The 24,191-nt window shown below is 44.3% G+C and overlaps 1 protein-coding gene across 2 annotated transcripts in view; it reads left to right on the top strand.

Moving 5' to 3' along the window:
* The window catches only part of Lpar3 (lysophosphatidic acid receptor 3), a 67,011-nt gene extending 43,641 nt beyond the window's left edge, over positions 1 to 23,370 (top strand). For both annotated transcript variants that reach the window (XM_052178998.1, XM_052178999.1), the window contains exon 3: positions 21,790 to 23,370. In XM_052178998.1, coding sequence (XP_052034958.1) covers positions 21,790 to 22,118 — 329 coding nt within the window. In that variant the 3' untranslated portion in view covers positions 22,119 to 23,370. The remainder of the gene's footprint in view (positions 1 to 21,789) is intronic.
* The last annotated feature ends 821 nt before the right edge of the window (positions 23,371 to 24,191 follow it).

Raw genomic sequence — 24,191 nt, 5'->3', positions numbered from 1 at the left:
GTCACATCATCTCTTTCCTGGAAAACCCTGCAGGTGGCATGCACCCCGTCTCACAAGAGCCCGTAGATGCTTCACCACTGTTAAACACCTCTAACAACAAAGCAAGCACTCAGACAGTCCTCCCTCGGTGCCAGGGACTCTTGAAGCACTTGATTGACGATTGCTGGTTTAGTGTGTATCTTCTCTGAAGTATGGGTTATCGTTATCCACTTAACTGATCGGCTGCAGGGCTGTGCTCCTGGTCACATGGTCAGTGATGGGAAGACCTGAGACTTGAATGCAAACACCCATGAGGTAGGGAATTGTCATTATTTATTAATCCCACAAATATTTATTAGTCATCCTATATGAGACTACTCCAAACCGGGCAGGTCTTTTTCATTAAGGACCTAGTATACGGTACAGAAAACTGAGAAGGCAAATTGCTGTGAACCTTACCATCAGCGTGGCACTTTGGGAGCGGTTGGAAGAGGTTCTCTGCTTTGAGAACCATGCAAGCTTTCCCAAGCTGATGGTGCTACCTCAGTGGCCTCGGCTTCCTTATTCTGCAAAATGGAAGCTTAGCCACGCCTACCTTAAGGAATACACGTGAGCACTTAGTGGTGGTACGTATAAAATTGTTTTGAATGGAGCCTGGCACAACAAGTGTGAAGTGTTATTTTTATGAATTGTAGTGCTGTGAGCTGTGCAGTTGTGAGAGGTACAGGGCTGTGAATCTGTCCAGACGGCTGAAGGCGGAAGGATCATCTTGGCATTGCAGGTAACAGAAGACAGGAGAAGGTCACCCGTGAAGGGCGTATTCAGAGCAGCCAGAAAGCTGGCTCGTCTGCCAGGTGAGGTCATAGATCCACCTGCCCCTCTGGCTGTGGCCTTTGGACTTTATCCCGAGCACTTTTAGGCTACAGAGTAGCTTGGTCAGACTTGTCTTATGTAAAAATGGCTGGTCACAGTCATTGAAGTGGAAGTGGGTAAAACCAGAGGCAGTAGGCCATCTGTGTGACGATTAAGTTAATACACTAGATTTGATAGGGATCTGAGGACTGTAACCACCCTCAGAGAGACAGGTAGATCAGGGAGTGGTGAAAGATGCAGGATCCGTGGTACTTGGTAGTTTTCCTCACACAAGGTGCAGTGGGACACCTGCTAGACATTTGGGCAACTAGGCAGACGGGAGGGCTGATCACATAGGGACTTGACCCTATGTGAGTACAGGTCGTAGACACTGTTTCTAGGACCAAGGGAAGATAGATGGTGGAGGGTCAGGACAAGAGGGTGGTGACACCAGCTATGCGAGACTGCAGTTATCAGTCCAGGCCAGGATAGCTTCTTTAGGGTTCATGTTAGATGCTAATGGCCAGGCTGTTGTCACTGGGCTGTTCCCTAGTCCTCTCTGCTTGTTCCCCAGTCCCCAGGGCCTGGCTTGCTCCCAGGCTGTTGGTCCAATATTCTTCCTGCCCCGTACCAAACCAAGACTTTATTTTCCAATTTTTTAATTTGTCAGGTAGCTTTGAGATCATAATTCTGTTATGTCAGTAGGTACACGCCTCTCATCCTAGGAAGCTATCCATTTGCATATGTGTGCTTGCATTTTAAAATGCTTTTATTAGCACACATTAATTACACATAATAACAGGTGTCATTATGCTATTTCCATATGCGCATATAACGTGTCTTGATCATATCAAGGAGGATATTTTACAAGTAGATGTCATAGGATTGAATTATGTATTTTCTATACATTCCCCAGTTAAATAATTTTTTTTAAAAAAACGTCTGTGTATGGGTGCTTGCCTGTATGTACGTCTGTGCACCACTTTCAGGCCTGGTGCCCATGGAGGGCAGAAGAGGGTGTGGATCCCCTGGAACTGGAGCTGCAGAGAGTAGAGACCTGCCTTGTCAGTGTCAGGAACCAAACCTGGGTCTTCTGGAAGAGCAGCCAGTGCTCCAAACCCTGAGCCATCTCTCATTATAACATTTTAATCCTGGGTCCAAATTCCATTCTTTCCCTCCGTTTTCACAAACAAGAGCACGAGTTTGCACACAAAGGTAGGAACCGTTTCCCATTTGGTTTTCACGTTGGTCCAGATACCAGGTGACACAGAAGGCAGTGAAGGCAGCTACCAGTCTGCACAGACCCTGCCAGCCTCCACGCACATGGTCTCTTTACCAGTCACACCCAGAGCTCTTCCTCAAAGGAGCCAAGGACTCCGCCTCATCTGAGACCGAGGCAGAACATTAAGCACTTTAATTGCCTAAGTGTGCATCATCTTCCAGAAGCAAAACAACGTTGCAAAAGGCTCATGAAATACCTTTGTTCTGTCGAGAGTAATTAGTAATTACCGCTGAGTAAACAGGCTGATTCAGAACACAACTGCTGTTCAGGAAAGAAAGACTGAGGCTCCCGGTCCATCCCTCAGAGGAAGGGCTCTGCTTATCCTACCCTCACAGCTGTCGGTGACTTCTGCCTGTAAGGCTCTTCTCTTCCAGGGTTGAAAACTGCTGTTCCCTTAGCATTCAAAGGTTGCCTTACACGTGGGCAAGTGTCTACAAGTATCAATAAGACTATTCATTTATTCAGTCACTTGATTGTTGACTCGTGAATAAATATTGATCCAAAGCCCACTTTGTAATGATACTGTGTGGAAATAAAAACCTGGGAATCTGAGAGTAAATTTGCTCCATAAGGTCTCAGTTCTTGATAGATGCCTGGTCTAACTGAGAAACTGGACATGAAAAAGGAAAATAAGTAATACCAGCAAACCCAGATGCCTGTAGCATTTTGGAGTTAATACAAATGGCAAAACTTCTTTTTTCTGGCTTTGCTCTATTAACCTAGCTTTAAGTGAGCAAGTTTATTTTTAAGCTGTCACTACCCTTCAGGCGGGAAAGATGGCTAAGTGGGTAAATGTATTTTCCTCACGGGTGAGGACCTGGGTTTGAACCCCCAAATCCTCATAGAAGCCAGACGTGCTACAGCCATCTGTGAGGCACAGCACTTGTGTGGGAGATGCAAGGAAGGAGCAGGAGAAGCGTCCAGATGCTCACAGGATACATGTGACCCGGTGGGAAAAGAGCAAACCAGACCCTGTCTCAAACAAAATGGGCGATGAAGGCCAACGCCTGAGGCTGTCCTCTGACAGGAACCTCCACTTACATCTGCATTCACACACACACACACACACACACACACACACACACACACACACATTCACACACACATGCACACACAGGCACACACTGCAAACACACACTGATACACCTGCAAACACATACTATACACACACACACACAAACACACACACACACACGTGAACATATACACACAGACACAAATACATACACACACACTGACATACACATGCACACATATACATATCCACATGCATACATGCACATGCCCACACAAATGCACGCGCAATCACACACATGCACACAAACACACACCCCACTACCACTCTGGGGTTTCTCAGCAGTTACTTCTGTAACTTAGGTAGCTCTGGTTTCTTAGTATTTCTCCATCCTTTCCCAGATCCAGGTTTCATTCTGGCCATCTTTAAAGCTGACCAGTAGCCACTATAACAAATTTGACTTCACACAAGAAGTCTATTTACCCCTACAACTCCTGAAGTAGGCAGGTGTCCGTGTTAGTCCCATGTAACACGTTAGATGGCTGGTGCCCAGGTTGGTTAATAGATTAAGCATGATTGGCATGGGGAAGTAGTGGAGCTGGGATTTGAACCCAGCGCTCTGGCTGTGGAGGCACAACTGTCAGTGTGTGATGCTGCTGGCCCCTCTATTAACTGCTCTGGGGATCAGCCTATCACACCACAGCAGCCTTTCCTGGAAGAGTAAGACGCATCCATCATTGTGTCATCATCCGTCATCCATCATTGTCATCCAGAAGACTCTGACTCAAAGCTGTGTGCCAGATGAAGAGCTTTCTCTCCCTGTCCTCTCCCCTGGACTCACCAGCTTGAGAGTCTTACTGGAGTTTACCCAACTAGCAAAATGACTGTCAGTTAAATTAGTAAATTATTCATTGTACACATAGCAAACAAGTGTTTCTAGCGGTCAGAGTGTATGTTTAAAGAGGAAAGTGTATGCAGTTTTCCTGACAGAAAGGACACTTACAGAACAAGGAAAGGGGCTGAGCAAGATGTCCTCACGCTGCAGTTTAACTGAGATACTATCCCAGGCTTCCTTTATCAAGACAGAGTGTGTGACCTATCTGTATTCAGGACGAATGTGGGCACTCCTTAATTTATTACATTTATTTATTTTTATTGGGGAGGAGCTCTTGACGTGGCTGAAGTGGTTATCATAGGTCAGCTTGTGAGAGTCAGTTCTCTTTCATCACATGGGTCCCTGGGGTCAAGCTCAGGTTGTTGAACCTGGCTATGAGCACTTCTGTCTTCTGAGCCACCTCGGTGGCCCAGTGGTCAGTCATTCAGTAAACCTCCTTTAAACTTGGAATGATCTCTGTCTGCATCTGTGCTTAAGCGATTCTAAAGGTTCTCTTCATTAACAACTTACAATTTCCTTTATAGTTGTTTGTATATCTTACTTTACTAATCTTACTTATTATAGTAATCAAACACTAGGAATTCACGTACTAATAAAAGTAGCGTTTAGATGGAGAATGCTCTAATCACGCTGTAGCACGGTTCAAATGTTTTCTTTATTCTCTGCTGAGTGTAGTGGTGCAGTGCAGTCCCTGTTCTTGCTCCAGAGGCTAAAGCATGAGCATTACGGCCAGAGGGCAAGACTTCAAGGCCAGCCTAGGCAGGAAAACAAGACCTCTTCTCAAACAAACAAAAACAGTAACAATAAAAACCAGTGTGTTCGATTGCCCAAATGTGGGCAAGCAAGGGCTATAGGGAGAGCCTCTGGTTCTTGTGTCTCAGATCATGGCGACCCTTTAAAATGGGAGGAGGAGCCCTGGTGTCCCAGGTTCCCGTGGTCCCCTTGCTGTGGCCCCTGACCCCACAGTCATTGGGCGTGTCATTATCATGGTACTTGATTTTGAAGGTGCTTGGTGTGTTTACATGGGGTAAGTTTAGCCAACCAGCACAGGGACAAATCATGAAGATTCCTTCTTTCCAATAATTCCAATCTTTGTGCTCCGTTCACAGCCCTCTCAAGTATTATCTTCCCCATCCTTTTCCATCCGACATTTCTACCCAAGTCCCTGTCCTGTTTGCCCATCCCATTCATTTGACACAGGTCCTTTGTTACCTTATGACAGTTATTCCCAGCTTGAGAGAGATCAGAAGAGGCCAGGCTGTTTCCATTGCCTGACTCCCCAACGTTTACTGTAGGGATTCAGAGCTCATGTCGGTCATTTGAGGGAAAGAGACAAGAGGCGCACTGCTTGCTGTCTGTCCTGAGGCTGGGGAGGGGCTTGTCCGTGGTGAGCTGTGGGAGCTAGAGTATTCCATTGGAAACCGTGACAGTCAGCAGTGTGGCACAGCGGGCTGCAGCGTTCCTCACAGGTGAGCTTCTGCTGTGCTTTCCGGGACAGAGGAAGAGAAACTAAGCCCCACTCGGTTTTCATTAGAAACAGTGTCTCCATGGGAACCCCACGCCATTGGGAATCTTTGTGACAGTGGCAAACCTCTACCCTTGGTGTGCGCTCAATCTAGCCAGGCACAGGGGATGATCTGCTGCTGCTTAGCTTGATATGTATAGTATGTAGAGTGATGTGGAATGGGGGACATTCAGCACAACCCGGGATGGGGAAAGCTATGGTGACAAAGGAATGAAGGAAGCTTTTAAAGGACGTGGCAGGGAAGCCGGAAGTGGGTGACTCAGCTCTGATGCCAGTATTGAGAGGCTGAAGACAAGGTCACTGTGAATTTCAGGCCAGTCTTGGCTACAGAGTGAGACTCTGTCTCAAAAAACAAAACTAAGCAAACCAGGAAAAAAAAAACCCAAGGAGGAGAGACCCAGTAACAGTGCAAGGGGAAGGGTGTGAAGGTGGAATGGGGTCAAAGTTCAATGTCTACCTTCCCTTTGGCCTGCTTTTTCATCTCTCCCTCTCCCTTTTCCTCTACCTCTCTCCCCTCTCCTTTCTTCCTCTCTCCTTTTCTCATGACTGTGTGTATGTGTGTGTGCGAATGTGTGTGTGTGTGAGTGAGTGAATGTGTATGTGTGTGAATGTGTGTGTGTGAATGTGTGTGTGTGAATGTGTGTGTGTGAATGTGTGTGTGTGAGAGTGAGTGAATGTGTGTGTGTATGTGTGTGTGTGTGTGTGTGTGTGCACATGCATCTATGTTCAGCAATGTGGAGGCAGGGTAACAACGTCAGGTACAGTTCCTTAGGCATCATTTAAAACCTTGCCTTCTTGAGACAGGTGAACTAAAGAGGCAAAGTCCCACTTTCATATTTACTTTCCAAGCTGGGTAATGACTATTAATCAGCTAATAGACCAACCCATAAGAAAAATAATTGTAGAGTGACAGAGGCACAAAGTCAGGATAATATTGAAGAGACTGACCAGGGTGGACACTGTTTTTTGTGTAATGAAAGAGATCCCTCTCCAATGGAGGGGGTGGAAGAGAGGGAGAGGGAGGGGAAGGAGGAGTGGGAGGGAGAGGGGGAGAGAGAGAGAGAGAGAGAGAGAGAGAGAGAGAGAGAGAACTTGTGCCTTTCTTGTTCACTTGAATCCTGAGCTATTAATGCTAATATTGGCTCTTGTAAGAGTTTGATAAGGGTTTGTCTCTATAAGATAACTCCAAAGTCTTCAGACAACCGTAGTATTCCAAGGATTGAATCTGCATAATAGAACTGAGAAGGGCCAGGCCTGAGGAACGGACCTAAGACTCTACCAAAGAGAGTTAGACCTCCAACCCAAGTGACTATTTTTACACTTGCAAGTTACCTAGTTAGACGACATTGTTGTCCCAAATAGGATATAAGCAGGATTCCTAATGGAAAAAGAATAAAAATTGATAAACACATGCACATGAGAGGAACACAGGGCAGTAGGGCCAGCAAGGAAGAGGAACAGAGATGAAGACGACAAGCCTACATTCTGCCTCTAGCGCGGTGCACTATCGGTTCCAAGGCCGATCGATCGGTTATCGCCGCCATGTTCTCCAGATGGAACGGCGAGCTCTCACTCGCATTGCTTTGTCCATTACAAAATAAATTTGAATGCAGTCTTTAGAAGGCAAAGGCGTGTCACATTACAGTTTCTTGAAGCGAATTCGGGTAAATACTAATTCTAATTGGCTTTGGGGAAAGTCAGATATGATCAGAAATAAGAAGGTATTCAATAGAAGTTGAATGGTCCTTTGAATGTTGCCCTTGCCTGGTAAAAACTATAGAAGTTTGTCATTTGGACTCCTAGCAACAGAAAACATTAAAACACAAAGACGGCAAGATGAGTTATTAGGGAAGCTGGTGGTTTAAGATTTAACAGACACTCTGATGTTTGTGTTTGTGTGTCCAATGCCTAACTGGTCTCCTTCACCAAGTGGCTTGGAATAGAGAAGAGGGTGACTCTGTTTTTCCTGCATCTTAGTGCTAGCATCTAGATCTCAGATCAAACTCTAGAGTTGAGCTACAAGGAGGGAGAGCTGGTTTGGTTAGGTTTTGATTTTAAGTAGTAATAATGACAATGAATTATTTGTTCCCTCTTTCATGGGAGTCTCTAATGGTACATTAGCCCTAATTCCATACTCTGGCCGTAAAGCAATGACTTGTTTTTCCTTGGTGTCCTTAACAATTGGTGGCTATGGCTGTGGTGGAAAATGGTCTGCAAACAGAAAATGTTTCCCTAAAGTCCTTCAGTGTGGCTTATTGCTAACACTATCCTTCAGTGTTCTGCTGGCTTAGTTTGACCATTTAATTGCAGTTAGCAAATGTAGTTGCTTCCAGCCCTATAGTACCTCAGAGCTTCACAGTGAATGGGAGGGACAACAAGGCTCTTAGAAGTATAGGCTCCACTGGGTGTGTAGAGCTCGCATTGGTTGCTTCTGCTGCTGAAGAACACCGTGAGCAAAGACACTGAAGGAGAAAGAGTTTATTTGGGCTTATAATGTCAGTGGAGGAATCCATCGTGATAGGGGAGGCATGAGAGAACACAGACAGAGAGACGAGAGACCAAATCTTCAACCACATGCAGAAAACAGAGCAAAAGGGAAGTTGAGTCAGGCTCTAAATGCCCAAAGCCTATCCCAACGACATAGTTCCTTCAACAAAGCTCTATGTCCTTTAAGTTCAATAATTTCCCAAACAACACTACCGACTAGGAATCAAACATTCAAATATGTGACCGTATGCGGGCCATTTCTCATCAGTCCACAGCAGAGATGATTGCCTCCCGTACCTGTGAAAAGAGATAGCGACCACGCTGCAAGGTAAAGGGTGCTTGCTGTTGTAATACGGTACTCGGGAGAGGACAGACTTGTACTCAGTGGGATCCAGGTACAAGTACATTTGGGAATGCATCTTCTTAGAAGTCTTAGGCTTCAGTTGGCTGGAAGATGGACTAGGTAACTGAAAAGATCCAGCCTCCTTCCCATGCATAATACCCAATCCACTGGCATCTCCACCTCCCAGCTGCCCTAGTATCAGATGGGAGGTGCCATCACTGTGCTCTGGGGGCAGAGGGTCAGGGATCATTTGGGACCTTTGAGCTCAAGACACTGTCTAGGTTACTTGATTTTTTTTATCATTTATGTTTTCTTTGCAGGAGTAGAGATTGAACCTAGAACCTTGCATGTGGCAGATAATCTAAGCTACAGTCCCAGATATCCCCCCACTAAGCTACAGTCCCATGCTGAACTACAATCCTAGATATCTCCGCTGAGCTTCAATCCCAGATATTCTTTCTTTCTTTCTTTCTTTCTTTTTTTTTTTTTTTTAAATTTTCTGTTTTAGGACAAGCTCTGTTTGGCAAGTTGCCCAGGCTGGCCTTAAATTTGTGATCCTTCTACCTCATCCTCCCGAAGAGTGAGGATTATAGGCCTGCGCCACAAAGACTGCCCAGCACTGGGTGTATCCTGAGTTTAACCTTGTGACTTACATTACAACAAATACAAAGAAATGAGAATGCGTCTTATAACAGCAGACACCATGCTTTATGTAATTGATCTGTATTGATCCTATGTCAAGGTTTGCAGCGTGATTTTACTGCTTGGTGACTCATATCCTGGCTTTGCATTTTCCCATTTAGCGAAGGAACCATAGACACGTGGAGAGGCAGCTGTGGCCTCTGGCATCTCAGCCTGTGGAATCAATCTCACTTTGTTACAGTAGAAATTTAGTGCATGACAATGTACTTATCCTCAGAATTGAAACAAATAGTTTTAGTGGGGTTGTATGATTTAAAATAAAGATGTACTGGTGGCAAAATATGAACACACCAATGAAAAATAGGGAAGAAGTTAAGGCTATTTGGATTGTTCTGACTAGAGATTATATCATTTCCTAAGAATTTTATGTAGCTGCTTTGAGAGCATTTGTTTCTAAGTACACAAATACATAATCATGAATGCATAATTGATGAATCTGCTCAGTTAATGAATTAATCAATTCATTTAAGCATAATATGTTCATACTATGCATAATGTTTATGGCCTATTTTTATTTAAGTAATAAATTATGAGCATATATCATATACATATTAATATTCTTCTTGACAACTTATGTCACTGTTTGGATAAATAATTTATTCAGTCAACCTTTGCTGATGTGATACTTTTTTTTAATTTAGTCTTATTTTTTAGAATATTACTAACTTATCCTTTGAGAATTTCATATATCCATGCAGTATAGTTTGATCATATTCGGTCCAAATCCAATCTCCAATTATGACCTATTTTTAACAATTTATTTGGGCTGGGGGACTTGTTAGCTGAATTATATAAAGTTCATTGATTTCTAAGGGTTTTTTAAAACTAAAAGGAGAAAAAGAGAGTGTTTAAAATTATCCAACAAAAACCTCAACCAGGAAAAAAAGAATCTGAGAAACTTAGAATGCTCACAGAATGATTCTTGTATCAAGAGTAACTAATTTTCTAGGTGAAATTCCTTTTAAAAAAATCTTATTAGAAATGGCAAATCTTAGCTTGGTAAAATGAGTTAGTGGATGCTCATCAGGGTATCTATGAGGTCACACCTGTTGCTTTAGCTACAGCCATTGGGAAGTACTAAGCTTGGGGGCTGGAGAGATGGCTCAGTGGTTAAGAGCACTGACTGCTCTTTTAAAGGTCCTGAGTTCAAATCCTAGCAACCATCCATAAAGAACTCTGACGCCCTCTTCTGGAGTTTCTGAAGACAGCTACAGTGTACTTACATATAATAAGTAAATAAATCTTTAAAGGAAAGAAAGTACTAAGCTATGTAAATTATATATATTTGCATATATATATGCTCATTAAATTCAGGGGAGTAATGTGACCTCCTAGTGCAATGCCTTCCGATCGTACAACTCCAGATCCCACCACTAATAACAGAGCCCTGTGAGTGGCATTTCCTTGGGCAGTGTGATGCACATATGATAGATATTTGCATGAAGCCCCGTATACATTCATCATATGGACATCATACTAAGCAAGGTTACTCTTTCAAGGTATGTAATGCATTATTTCAGAAAATTCTGTGAAGGGCAAACCAGAACTGTTCTTCCTTGGTCTCTGGTTCAGATCCTGTCTTCAGGGCTCCTCCTTGAATTCCCACCCCGACTTACCTTCAAGAGGGACTATAAGCTGCAGAATTAAATAAAACCCTTCCCTCCCTACATTACTTTTGGTCATGGTTCTTTATCACAGCAATAGAAAGCTAAGACGACATCCTTGCAGCTTTTCATAGACAATCTTCTGTGATACCTATATGTTCTGCCTGCCTCCTTGTCTTGATCACCCAACAGTTAGTGAAGTGTTCAGAACTTCACCAGTGTCCAGTGTCAGTTAAGTGAATATTGAATGAACATCTGTTAGTATTCTGATGCCCATCAAGATGCCAGTCTTGACTGAATTTAAGTGATAATCATCTCAAACTATACCTAAAACTTCCTTCATCTGAAACTATAAAGAACAGCTATTTTGATCTTTCCCTTGATTAGTTAGAATATGGCTGAAAGACAGAAGCTAAAATTCCCAGTTGCTGAATATAAGACCGAGAAGGAACCTTTTGTCCAATCCCAGCAATGCACAGGTGAAGAGACTCCATCAGAGAAATAGATTCATAAACTAAAAATCATAGCAGACAGGATCTTGGCTCTAGGAAAGATCTGAGATTTATTTACTCTTAAAATAACAAGTATTTTTTTACACCATCTGTTTGGCCGGGAGGCCCTGAGGTAAGCACTGGGCATCCCAGGCTGAGTAAGATATCAAAGGGATCTCTCTTGCCATCAACCCAGCAGGGCTTCCAGGTGTGAGCAGGAGCAGGGCTTCCAGGTGTGAGCAGGAGCAGGGCTTCCAGGTGTGAGCAGGAGCGTGTGAGGAATTGTACACTCGAAGGTGCACGCTCATTAGCAGTTTAATCATCTCCTTTAAGGTCATGTTAGGAGGTCAGCCATTTAAGAGGTGACTGGGCCATGAGCGGAGAATGCATGTCCCGACCCCAGGAATGGGTTAATGATGGTGACAGTAGATTTGTGACAAGGTCACGCTCTCTTGCCCTGGTTTCACGAATGCTTGCTTGCTCCTCTGCTGTGTGATGACATAGCATGAAGCCATCACTGAATGCAGGCACTGCACTGTGTTTTCCCAGCATATAAACGGAATAAACCTCTATTGCTTATGATTTACCTACCATGTGTCATTCTGTTATAGCGGCAGAAAGTGGTTGAAAATAACACACGTGTACATGTGTGCACATGTGAACACACTATAGAAGCCAAAGCACACTCTCAGGTCTGCTTATAAATTATATAAGAAGTACAGCAGGAGAAGGGACCAGCTTTTTCTGGGCAGTCAGAATCAACATTTTTGAAGTATTTTCTGTGTCGGGCATTCTCCATGACACTGTATTCTCACAAAACTCCTGTGGAGCTGTATCATCAGTGCATTCTATATTCTGTATTCTGTAGGCTGGGGGAAAGTGAGCTGGGTCGCCCTTAGTCAGACAGGATTTCAGTTCCAGAGCCTACCAGATTTCAAGCGTTTCTCCTCTCTATGATGAGAATGGCAAGGGTGTTTCTCTCAAGGAAAAAGTTTATTTGCTAGTTATAGACTGTTAGAAGCACAACGCACACATCTGGGCTCTAAGACAAGCATCATCATGAGTGATTAGTCATGGTGACCATGGATGTGAGGCAGCGGTGGTACCACTGAGACACAGTGCTTTAGTTCCCAATTTCCAGTCTCTGTGAGGGAGTGTGGTTTTCATCTTCTCCCCCAGGACCAACTTCTTCCTGTTTCATTCCTCTGAGCTCTCAGTGATGCCTACCTGGGCCAACTTCCCATGTTACCTGAAAATGTAAACCCATCAAAGATGCCCCTTTTATGCCTCCCCAGAACCCCATTCTGTGCTAAGAGCAGTCCGTGTCATAAAATATTTCATGCCTACAGTTGAAAAGAGAACTGGGTAAGGGGCCAAAGATGGCTTCTTGTTCCAAAAGATGGGCGCCTGTGGGAAGCCCTTTTTAAACCCTTGGGTTAGAGAGTCGGTGTCTGTCAGTGTTAATATTATACCAAACAGCTCACTCTCTGCTCGAACTCTCAGCTGACCTTCCTCAGACGGTGGGAGGCCCTTGAGAGAACGGAGATTCTGAGGTATTGGGGGTCCACACGCAAGCTGTTTAAAGTGGAATCTGGAGGTAGAGACAGTGTTTGCCAACCAAGTTTGTGATTTCCAGTTTGTGATTTGCCCCAAGTAAAAGACTAGAATTAGGGGCCGGCTGTGGCTCCAGCTGCTGAACCTCTGCTTCAGGCTGGGTTTTATAAGTGCTTGGCACGGAGAGATCCAGCTTTCTGAAGCTGGCCACAAATTCAAAACAAGTGTCTAAAACCTATGTGTTAGAACCAGGAGTCCTGACAGTGGAAACAGGAGTGTCAAATGAGTCTCTATGGGCAGTGTCCCGCTCAGCATCTGTCTGAAGCCGCTCAGATTTGCTAAAGTAGACATATCACTCCTTTCAGCCGGGGGAGAGGGGTCTTTTTATCTCAGTTATCTGACTTTTAAGACTTTTAAAACACTGCCAGTAAATGAATTTGAATTCAAAGGCCAACAACATCTGGAAGCATCATTTCTAAATCATGGACCAAATTCTTCAATATTATAAGAATACTCTCCCCTAAATATTCTGTGAGTGTGTGCCATATACATTATACAGCTTCGACACAAAACACCTACTTACTTTGCAATTTTTACTTTGATTTTATTTTATTTTGTAAATATGAAGACTGCTTTGCCAGAATTCGGGTCACCACCTGATTTTTATGTGGGGTTGTAATTTTCTATTTTAGTGAATCAGACAGCCCTGTGGCTTCCTAGGTTGGTATTATTGCTTTTCACTCTGTGGTTTTTTTTTTTCCTGGTCTAAAAACAAAGAATGACAGAGTGAACAGATTTAAAATATATCCTCCTGCTTGATGAAATTAGTAGTCCATGTGCCAGAGCGAGTCGAGGCTGCGTGGCTGTTTTGGTCGTTATGAGTGTTTTGTGAGCTACTCTCGTGTCAAAGGTTTTTTTTTTTTTTTTTAAATTGCATGTGTAAAATTTTAAACAGATGAAACTATGGATTCACATCTAGAAGACGAGAGTAGAAACATATGAGTCTTGGAGATTAGGGTTTGTGCAACTGGAGACTCTAATCACGTGCACATGCTGTTGTAGTTTATCTGTTGTGGTGTACACCATCAGCAAGCACATTTTGGGAAAGGAATGATTTATTCATCCTCCATGCTGCATCAAGGGACCTAGGCAGGGACCCAGAGCAGACACTGAGGTAAAGACTGGGGACACTAATGGCTGGCTTGCCCTCTGTGTCTGGCTCAGCTACCATCTTATACAAGCTAGGACCCCCCGCCCAAAGATGGCGCCGCACACAGTGGTCTGGGCCTTTCTACATCAATTGGCAGTTTTAAAAATGCCTCCCAGACGTCGCCACAGGCCTTTCCGATCCAGCAGTTCTTCATATGAAGTTCTGTCTTCCTAGACGACTCAATGGCCATGTCAAGTTGACAATTGAAGCTAGTGTGACAGTCACCCACCCACCCCCAAGAATGCTAAACCATTTTAAATACATGAGGGAGGGCAATTTGCCTGCCTGGAGCATTGGTGTCCCTTGATGTGACCTCTAATGTGTATGTGATGTGTCTTTAATTGGATGCTTTTGATAACCTTAAACCGAAGCCATCAAATTCTCATCTCAGTGCTTGGCGTGAATCGTCTACGGTGAGATCACAAACTAACTAGCTTCGATAGCTCATTGTTTTTTATTTTAAGTATGGCACTCAAATTTGTTTATATGACTATGAGAAGGAAGTTCATCTGTGGTCCAAGTAGACGTTTAGCGAGTCTCTAGAATGGGTACTAAAAGAGCATGAAACGCCGCCATTAAGAAATAACTGTGATTAAGACAACTGACCTGTCGTCACTTGGCAGTGAAGGCAATTAGGCTTCTCGTTCAAATGTTGTCATCGTGGGGACAATCACGTCCAGTGTCTGCTGTGGTAGGCACTTACTTACTAGATATTTATTGACAGAACAGCATGTGGATTCAGTTGTACCTACAGCTGATGGCTCCCACTTCAACATTTTTATGCTTTTCTCTCAGAGTTGCAACCTTGTTTCCAGCTGCTCTCTACATGTAAAAAGTCACACACACTCTGAGGGCCTAGAACAGAACAACTGTTTTCTCCCCCTGCCCCGCCCCCAGACAGAGCCCTCCTCAGTTCCTCTGCTTGGCAAGCCCAGACACTTGCCTCCTGCTCTACCATCACTGCCTAGATCTAAGAAAGCAGCATGTCTTCAAGTTCTGTCTCTCCCTCTCGCCCTCAAACACATCTCCTGCCATCCATCCAAACCTTTTTAGATCCTGGTCAGTTTTTCTTCGGGGCTTCTGCCAGTCCTCAGAGGCCTTGGCCAGGAGAGTGGGTCTCACGATTTACCATGCTAAAGCACTCCAGCGGGAACTGCTTAATCTGGGAGATTCCTAGCCCACATCTCGTTTTCACTTGGTAGCAACTGACATGGTAAGTGGAGTCCCCTACTGAGGCAATCCTGATGCAGTTGGGAGCAGACTTACAGTCTAACCTCTTCGTATCTATCTGAGAAAGTGGATAAAGATAAGCTATGGAATGTAAGACCTATAAGAGTCAATAGTATCAAAAGGCTACCGTGTACAGCAGTAGTTTCCAGAATGTGGTCTGTGGGCCCACCAAGGGTGGAAATGTGTGTAGGTGAGCTGGGGTTTTCTTTACTATAACCAGCTACCAGACAGAAGCAACCTAACAGGGGCTTTAGAGAGGATTCTAGCTCATCACAGTAAGGAGGGTAGTGCGTTCAATGTTGCTTAGTCCGTGTCGGTGAGAGGACGGGGCAGAGAAGAACTGGGGCGGGCTATGAAGGAGGCAGGTGTATTATACTCCAAGCACCCATCTCCCAATCCCGCCAATGAAGCCTCACCTTCCAAAGGTTCCACAGCCTGGCAAAACAGCGCCACCAACTGGGCGAACACGCATTCAAGAGCCTGCCGCCCTGGGGAACAGATTCAAACCCTTACTGTATGTGAGGGTTGAGATGCCCGTGCGATAAACTGGAGAGCAAATCTGCTGTGTGCAGCTTAACTGACACTCCCTATCCCATGCCTTCTTTAGTCAGAAAAAAACTGACTAAAACTCCAGATGAGAAAGTTCCTCAGGGAAAGGTATTCTTCCACTTTTAAAAAGTGATTTGAAAACCACTAATATATAGAAGTAGATTTTGGAGTTTAGTTTTAATAAAAAAAAAACGCCATAGCTTCCAAATCCTGTCACACACATGCACACAGACCCACACAGACACACACACACACACACACACACACGTGTGTATGACTGAAGCACATTTTATGAAACAAATATACTTTGACTGTACTTTATACATGCTGACGCTTTCTACTCAGTTCATTTTTCTTCTCGGTGCCGGTTGTGAACTACTAAATTGATTTCATGATCCACTGAGCTGCTACAGAGACAGAGAAACCTTTGGCCTAGTCTTCCTTATTGGTGTTCCTTAATGAACCATACAAAGAAATGTTTTTTTTTTTTTAAACGTATGTGCCTTCCTCTCAAGAAGGGCACATAACTCACGCCATTTCAGATGCTTGGGAGAGAAGTTAATTCATCATCTGGAATGGATGTCTGAGGGCATTCCAGCTCCTTTCTCTGGGTGAAGTTGTTGAAGAAGGCACCTAGAGTCTGGGCTACATAACCCACACTCCTGAGCACTGCACAGGAGCTTGTCTGGATTTCAGTTCTCAGGTTTCTTCTGACTTCCTCACTGGCTTACCTGGTTCAAAACCACCCTGAGGTGATTGGGATTCCCCAGGTGCCTCGAGCTCTTTCTGACTCCTCTGAACAGTCATTCTTGACTTTCATTACCCAGCTCAACAGAATGTTTCTTCCTCTGAGATCTTCTCCAAGAGCTGCTGGAGTCCTAGGGCCTGGTTTCCATCCCTGCCAAGTCCCGAGAGGCAGGCGTACACTGTCAGCAACAGCAGGTGATGGCAGCTAGCTAGCATAAGGCTGGCCGTGTGACTCCTCATAGCCTCCAGTCAGGTTCATCTGACTTATCTCCTTTGCTGCTGAATGTGAAGCTTCATGCTGAGGATAACAAAGATGTCTGAGGTAAAGCTTGCTTGCTTAGGGGCCTTCCGAAAGGCCTGGAGATAAGGGCTGTGCATTAAACATCACTTTAAATAATGCACAGTGCTAAGAGCTTTGCGGACCTTCCATCCAGGCCTCAAGCTCAAGTACTCTATATGTCAAAGTTCATCACCTAGGAGACTAAGATAGCAATTCTGAGTGGCTGTGCTTTAAATGGGAAGTATCTGAGCTCTAACCACTCTGCATGGCCAAGAGCTCTGGCGGGGGGGGGGGGGGAGCAATAATATGGACAGCTCGTGGACCTACAGGCATGTGGATGTTGCATCTTACAGTGCATCTTACCGTGATGTAGACAAAGGACATACGTGGCCCAGGAAGACAGGACCTACACATAGAAGCGTCTCTTAAATCCCTCCATTTACTCGAAGCCTTACATCCAAATCTCAGCTCTTCGTCTACCTCTGTCTGCTCTATGTGACCTCCTGGAACACCCTGGGACAAGTCCATGTTTATCTCTTCTGTGTGTCAGCAGACAGTCGACCCATCATGTCTTCTCCTAATCTTCTCCAAGAAAAGCATTCCTAATTTCTTCTACTTGTCCCCAGATAGGCACAAGTGGACCAATGCCTATTGGTTAATGCTGATTCTATTGTTAGGTGGAAACTTGATCTGATCATGGCTTCTTTGAACCACAGTAGTTCCTAACAATAATTGCCTATGCATTGAGACAGAAAACACAGACAGATAGACACACACACACACAGACAGACAGACAGACAAAGAGGGAGGGAGAGAGAGAGAGAGAGAGAGAGAGAGAGAGAGAGAGAGAGAGAGAGAGAGAGAGAACATTTTTTTCCCTAGAATTTATAAAATATTGGTAGGGGGATGACTGAGCTGCACTTCAGGGTATCTTTACTTTCCCAACCCCCACTCACTTTACTTGAGACAGAGTCTCATATACCCCAATTTGCCCTTAAAATACTATGTAACTAACAATGAACTTAAACGTCTGGTCCTCCTGCCTCTGCTTTTCCAAGTGTACTGCCACTTGGTTTATTTGGTGGGAGCAGTGCGGGGGACCTGTGGCTTCATGCTAGGTAAACATCTCTACCGGCCATATCTCAGCCCCTTTCCTCCCATTTTTAAGGATTCATACATTTGCCCATACATATCCACTATTTCTTACCTTCTTTAAGGATTTTCTACTGTTACAGATTCCCGGGGCCCACACTATTCCTGACATGTCATTTAAAATATTTTGAGAGAGTGGCATCATACCTTTTGGAGGACACATGGTAAGATCCTCTAGGAAATGAACTGTTAGATCACACACAACAGTACCTGCTCTGTGTAGAGTACATGGCTGAGTACCTGGGCTTCAGGGTGCAAGGGTCTTGTGTTATCTCCGTTAGTGTGAAGGATGTGGACCTCAGCATGAAATACCTATTCTGGAGGTAATCAGTCTCCCCCAACCCCCACCCCCTGCTGAGCTTAGGTTGTTCTTTCGGAGGAGACTTGTCTTTTATTGTTCACTGGAAACGATACAAACAGAAGATCAACATGATTCTTTCTCCTTTATCCTATGGCCAGCTTGACTTCTTCTCTTCGTCCATCTGGTCTACCTTCACCTGTTCACTCCTCTCCCTTTCCTACCAGACAATCTCCCTGTCACACATCAGGAACTGATTTAGATGCTGCTCCACAGTTAGACATGACAAAACAGAACCTCTGAATCCAGGAGCAGCACTTCTCTTGTCCTTCTCTTTGCAAGAAAACACATTCTGACCTACTGCCAGGTGGCCGGCCTAGCACAAAGACAGTTGCAAGGCTCCCTGGTTTGAAATCCTGGTGTTGCTAGTTATCAGCTAGATGGTACCTTTCAGCATATCACCTGGCAGTGGGCCTCAGGGCTAAAATGAAAATTGTATTAGTGCCTATTTCCAAGAAATGCACTAAAAACTTAAGTGGTTAATAAAAATTAATTAAAACAGTACTGACATATAATTGGGGTTCAATAAAAAAGAGTCACATTACTATCGAATAAACTATTTGAAAAAAGAGAAAGTGAAAGTGTGCCTGCATGTGTGTGTGTGTGTGTGTGTGTGTGTGTGTGTGAATTAGCATGTTATGACAAGTGAGGCACCAACTTAAGGTTTGTTTGTAGTGTTTATGTCACCTGATTGACTAATACAAACCAATGTGCTGAGTGGGAACTAGAGCTTTCAAAATTTAAACACACACTTACACAGACACACATTCACACAGACATATACACTCATATACTCACACAACATGCACACGCACATACACATACAACACACACGGATACACACAACACACACACACACATGGACACACATTCACAAAACACACTCACACATGGAGACACACAACACACACACATGGACACACACACACAACACGCACACGGACACAGACACACACATTCACACACATGCTTACACAGACATGTACACACACACACACACATACACACACTATCTAAAAACTTCCTTCTTCCTTATTGAGGTCTTTCCTCATTCCTTCAGCTCCATTGCCCCCTCTCGTTGGCTTGGGAGCTCCATGTTTATTAAACGTGTACTTAACAAAGTCTAAATTAGACACTGTTTTTTTCCCTCCCGTCATTTTCCTTTCTTTCCATTCCTTTTCCTTTCTCCCCAATGACACTGGAACATTCCCACTGGAGGGTTGGTTGGTTTGTTGTTTTTGTTTGTTTTGTTTTGTTTTGTTTTTTGCAATTAGGCAATTTCATACAGAAACAATTCTTCACATCAGTGTTGGCAGCCTCGGCTTTCGATGTCTGACTTGTTTAGCTCTTGTGTCTTGACAACATTGCAACCCTCTTTAAGAAACAGCAACAAAAATAAAATTTGTTATGGCAAGTGCAGACCATTGGAGCTGGATAGAGCCTCGAAGAGATTCAAACTAGTGCTTTTCAAAGACTCCACTAAGCCCAGCAATAAGTAATATGCTCTGGGGTGTGGAGAGATGGCTCAGTGGTTAGAGGGCATGCTGCTCTTCCGGAGGACCTGAGTTCAGTTCCCAGCACCCACCACAGGTAGCTCATAGTCACTTATGACTCCAGCTCCAGGTCTGATGCCTCTGGATGCCTCCATTGGCACCAGCATCCCTGTACACATACCCACACAAACACACTTCATTAAAAACAATAAAAATAAATAGTTTCAAAGATAGGGATCTGCTGCTCCATTGCCAGTATATACCCATATGTAATATATAAAGTTATATAAAAATTAAATAAATCGGTCTATGTGGCAATCTGAGTCATTCCATTCTATTTCATACCCTCTTTTAAAAAAAATGGTCCAAGCTGAATAACTGACAGCACACCCACCAAAGGAATTGTGCCACTGTGTAAAACTCCAGATGTGCCATGAAGCCCCTGATGTACAGTGGAAGAATCCCTGTCCCTACGCTCCTGGATCTCCAGGAGTTGTACAATAAGTGCACGAGGATCCCCTACTCTCTCTGAAATTCACATCCAGGTATTTACCCACATGTTAGTCAGACCAGAAAAACAAACAACAAACAAACAAGTAAGTATAATGGGGAAAACAGTAGGCTTTGGTGATGTGTAATTATAAATGAGAAAACTAACCTCTTCTGTTATCTCTTATATGCCTAACTTTGGTTTAAGCAAAGCCCCAGCTCAGAAGCTCAAACGCAGTATTTCAGACCGTTTCTCATCATCTCTGATCCTCACGTACAACTACATGTATGTGAACAATAAGAGGAAAACTGCCCAGAGATAGTTCTAACCAATGGGAGTAACTAGTTGTTGATACGGTTTCATAGACTTGGTGCAGTCTGTTTTCCGTGTTGTCTGGTAGTTCCCCGACACTGTCTGGCACAGCCCCAAGCAGATTGTAAGCTTGAGGTGGATGTTTCTTGACTTGTAAGCAGTGGCATCATAAGACCACTGAGAAAGAACCACACTGTGGTAAGGAGATGGGTCCTATCATGGCGAAGAATATCACCTGTGGAGTAAGAGCATCCATTCAAAATTAGGTGTCTCCCAAAACCTGTTTATCGTGGGCAAAGTTCATATCTTCTCTGCTGCCAATCTTGTAGCATGATCTTATGAGTTAATCAGTAAAAACATTTCTCCCACCAGGTCTGGCTCATAACAAACTTATAAAAGGTAGCTGGTGCCTGTTGCCCCAGGCTATGTTAACTAAGCAGCGAAACACTGAATCTGTTTCAACATCACTGAGCTGAGTTAGGTAAGGTCAGTGCGATCCAGTCCCTAGTGGACGGTGTTCGTGTTCCAGTCCCACCACGCTCTACAAAGCACATTTCTGTCTATCGCACCCCCACGAGAGAATTGTTTCTTACAAAAACAATGGCGATCACAGCAAGTGATTAAGTGAACAGCTTGTGAGCATGTCACAGAGAACAGGGTGCGTTTGTGATGGATGGAACTTTTGACTTGATTCAAGTCTAAAGACAATGCTGTAGGGGCCATGGCTGCCTGCCTCTGATAATGCCCATTATCCAGTGTTATTTGATGGTGGGGGTGAGGGTGCCTTGGGGGAGTTGTGTGTGGGGTGCATTAGTCATTGCTAGAATTTTCAAGGAAGTGTTTAGAAAGTCTGAAGTCGGGAACAGCAAGAATGAGTAAGAATAAGAGTTTTGGAGCCCTGCACGCAGATGCTAGGAACGGGGCAGCAGTTTCCTCTCTGTCAAATGTGAGTGACTACAGCAGCCTTCTACTGTGCTTCACAGCTGGGGCTCACGTGTGTAGAACACCTTACAATTACTTTATAAAGATTAGCTTTTATCAATAATGAGTCCTGAGGGAACAAATGACTATCGAGATAGAACACCATGGATGGCCAAAGGGGGTTCCACCCAGTCACCTCTAACCGGCTACTAAAGGATGTAAGTTCCCCGTGGCAGCCGACAAAACACAAAGGGGTCAGAAAGCCCAGTTAGCATGCGCAGGTCTGAGCAGCCCTTCCTGCTTCCTCTCTTCCCACAGGCGCCTTCGTGGTGTGCTGGACCCCGGGTCTGGTGGTGCTGCTGCTGGACGGCCTGAACTGCAAACAGTGTAACGTGCAGCACGTGAAGCGCTGGTTCCTGCTGCTGGCCCTGCTCAACTCCGTCATGAACCCCATCATCTACTCGTACAAGGACGAGGACATGTACAACACCATGCGGAAGATGATCTGCTGTGCGCCGCAGGACAGCAACCCCGAGAGACGCCCCTCCCGCATCCCCTCCACCATCCAAAGCAGAAGCGAGACGGGCAGCCAGTACCTGGAGGACAGCATCAGCCAGGGCCAGGTGTGCAATAAAAACAGCTCCTGAGCCAAGGACGCCTCCGCCCTCTTCCCCCGGGGACAGAGCTGTTAAGAATCCTCACCCGTCTCACAGAGCACATGGACAGGGTTGTTTGAGGGCTCCATGAATCATTGCTGGGGCTTTTAAGATTTCATTGTCAAGGAAGATAAGATACCGCGTTTAGTAAAAGTGCACAGAGGGGAGAGATGAACAGTGGGTTAATCCGGCTTGCTGTCTGTGAACCGCTCCGAGCGCCCTCCAGCTCTCGCGCGAGGCATGCTGGGCTCTGCCACCATCTTGCCGCCATTGTCTGTGTTTTCAAAGATGGTGTTCAAAGTCCTAGGTCAAAAGAAGTAGTAAATAATGGTACCTGAGCCTCCTTGTGTGGCTGCTAGACTCTATCGTTGTTTCTGCATGGGTTTAAAATGTTCAGAAAGTATTTTAGCAGTGGACTTGGAGTTCCCAAGAGAAGCATGGCCAGGAGATAGGTGGGCAGCTGTATAGTAGAGTATTGACCAGCAGGCTGAACCTCTTCAAAATAGTGTCAATAGTGTCGGTTTTCTGGATACCACTGAGGGGTTTGCTGGATCCCGTGTGCAGAGTAATTGCACATCAGGTATTTTAACCAAAGCTGCCAGCATACTCTATCTTACTTGTGGACTGAATTTTGATCTATGGTTTTTTCCTTCAAAGACCTCTGAAAGGGGGCTGGCGAGATGGCTCAGCAATTAAGAGCACTGACTGCTCTTCTAAAGGTCCTGAGTTCAAATCCTAGCAACCACATGGTGGCTCACAACCATTTCATAATGAGATCTGACTCCCTCTTCTGGAGTGTCTGAAGACAGCTACAGTGTACTTAAATATAATAAATAAATAAATCTTTAAAAAACAAAAAACAAAAAACTCTGAAAGGCAGATCAGTTAAAAACGAAAATAATGTTTCTTACACATAGACCAGTGTTTTCTATGTAAGACATTTTGAGTATATTCTGACTTAAAGTAAGAATAACTTCAAGGCAGGCAGGTACTACGGTATTTATGTAGTTTGCAAACGACGTTTACATGCTCTCTCTCTCTTTCTCTCTCTGCTGTTGTGATGTAACATTTATGTGCACAAACTACTTGTAATAAAAGATTTTAAGAAGGTATGCTTTGAGATATAATGGCCTGAAATTAGAGCATTATGCTTTGAAGTCTTAGATTTTACATGCTTGATGCAGTAGGTAGGTGTACCCAAAGTTTATGTGAAAGCTACCTATAAAATAAAAAATTTAAAGGACCTGTTATCCCCCGATGAGGTCCATTATTGCTTTGTATATTATCTAGGCAAAAATACAGCTTGTGGTAACTGTGACTCACACTTCTATTGTAGAAGAAAATCAAATTTGCCATGAAGTGCATACTCGGTGTTTTATGTGAGCATTCTGAATCTACAGCTGGCCAAAGGGTGGAGAATGGAAATTGAATTCCAGTCCGTGAATAGCCACTAAGGGATCTTTAAAGGTTTTATTTTGAGGCAAGAACCATTTTTAGTGCCCTGCATCCGAGTGTCACATTCAGAATGGTGTCTGGAGGGGATCCAAACTGTGGAGACAGAGGGTGGAAATGTATAGCTTTTGTTTTTATGCTCACACACATCTCGAGAGCCGCACGAAAATAGGGAATTCATGTATATTTGGAAATGATGATTGGAGAGGTTGCAGAGTTCACGGAGACCACTCAGAAAATCCAGCCTTTAGTGTGTGAGGGGAATAAAGGCAGTTCTAAGATCCTGGGTCTGCAGCACTGCGGTCTGTGCTTTACTCTTACTGCACAGCTCACTCAGACCCTGTCAGGTCCGTAATTGAGTCTGAGCACAGGTCAAACAAGACCTCATCTCAAGTCTAAAGCTCCTCCCGTGCAGTTCTGACCAATCTGTACTGGTGAGAGAAATTAGTCTGGTATCGAAACTGCTACCTTGGAAAGATAAAAAAAATTTTTTTTGAAAACAAGCTTTTGAGATTTCTTGGTGAAAAATAATTTTGCTGCAACTGGGTGGTAGGCGAGGGGCGTGTCTGTGACTTTTAGAAGCCCCACGTCTGAACACTATGACAGAACTGC

This window comes from Apodemus sylvaticus, chromosome 4 (genome assembly GCF_947179515.1).
Source record: "Apodemus sylvaticus chromosome 4, mApoSyl1.1, whole genome shotgun sequence".
NCBI classification, from domain to species: Eukaryota; Metazoa; Chordata; class Mammalia; order Rodentia; family Muridae; genus Apodemus; species Apodemus sylvaticus.
The sequence above is the reverse complement of the archived record's forward strand: the minus strand, read 5'-3'. Positions and strand labels throughout refer to the sequence as shown.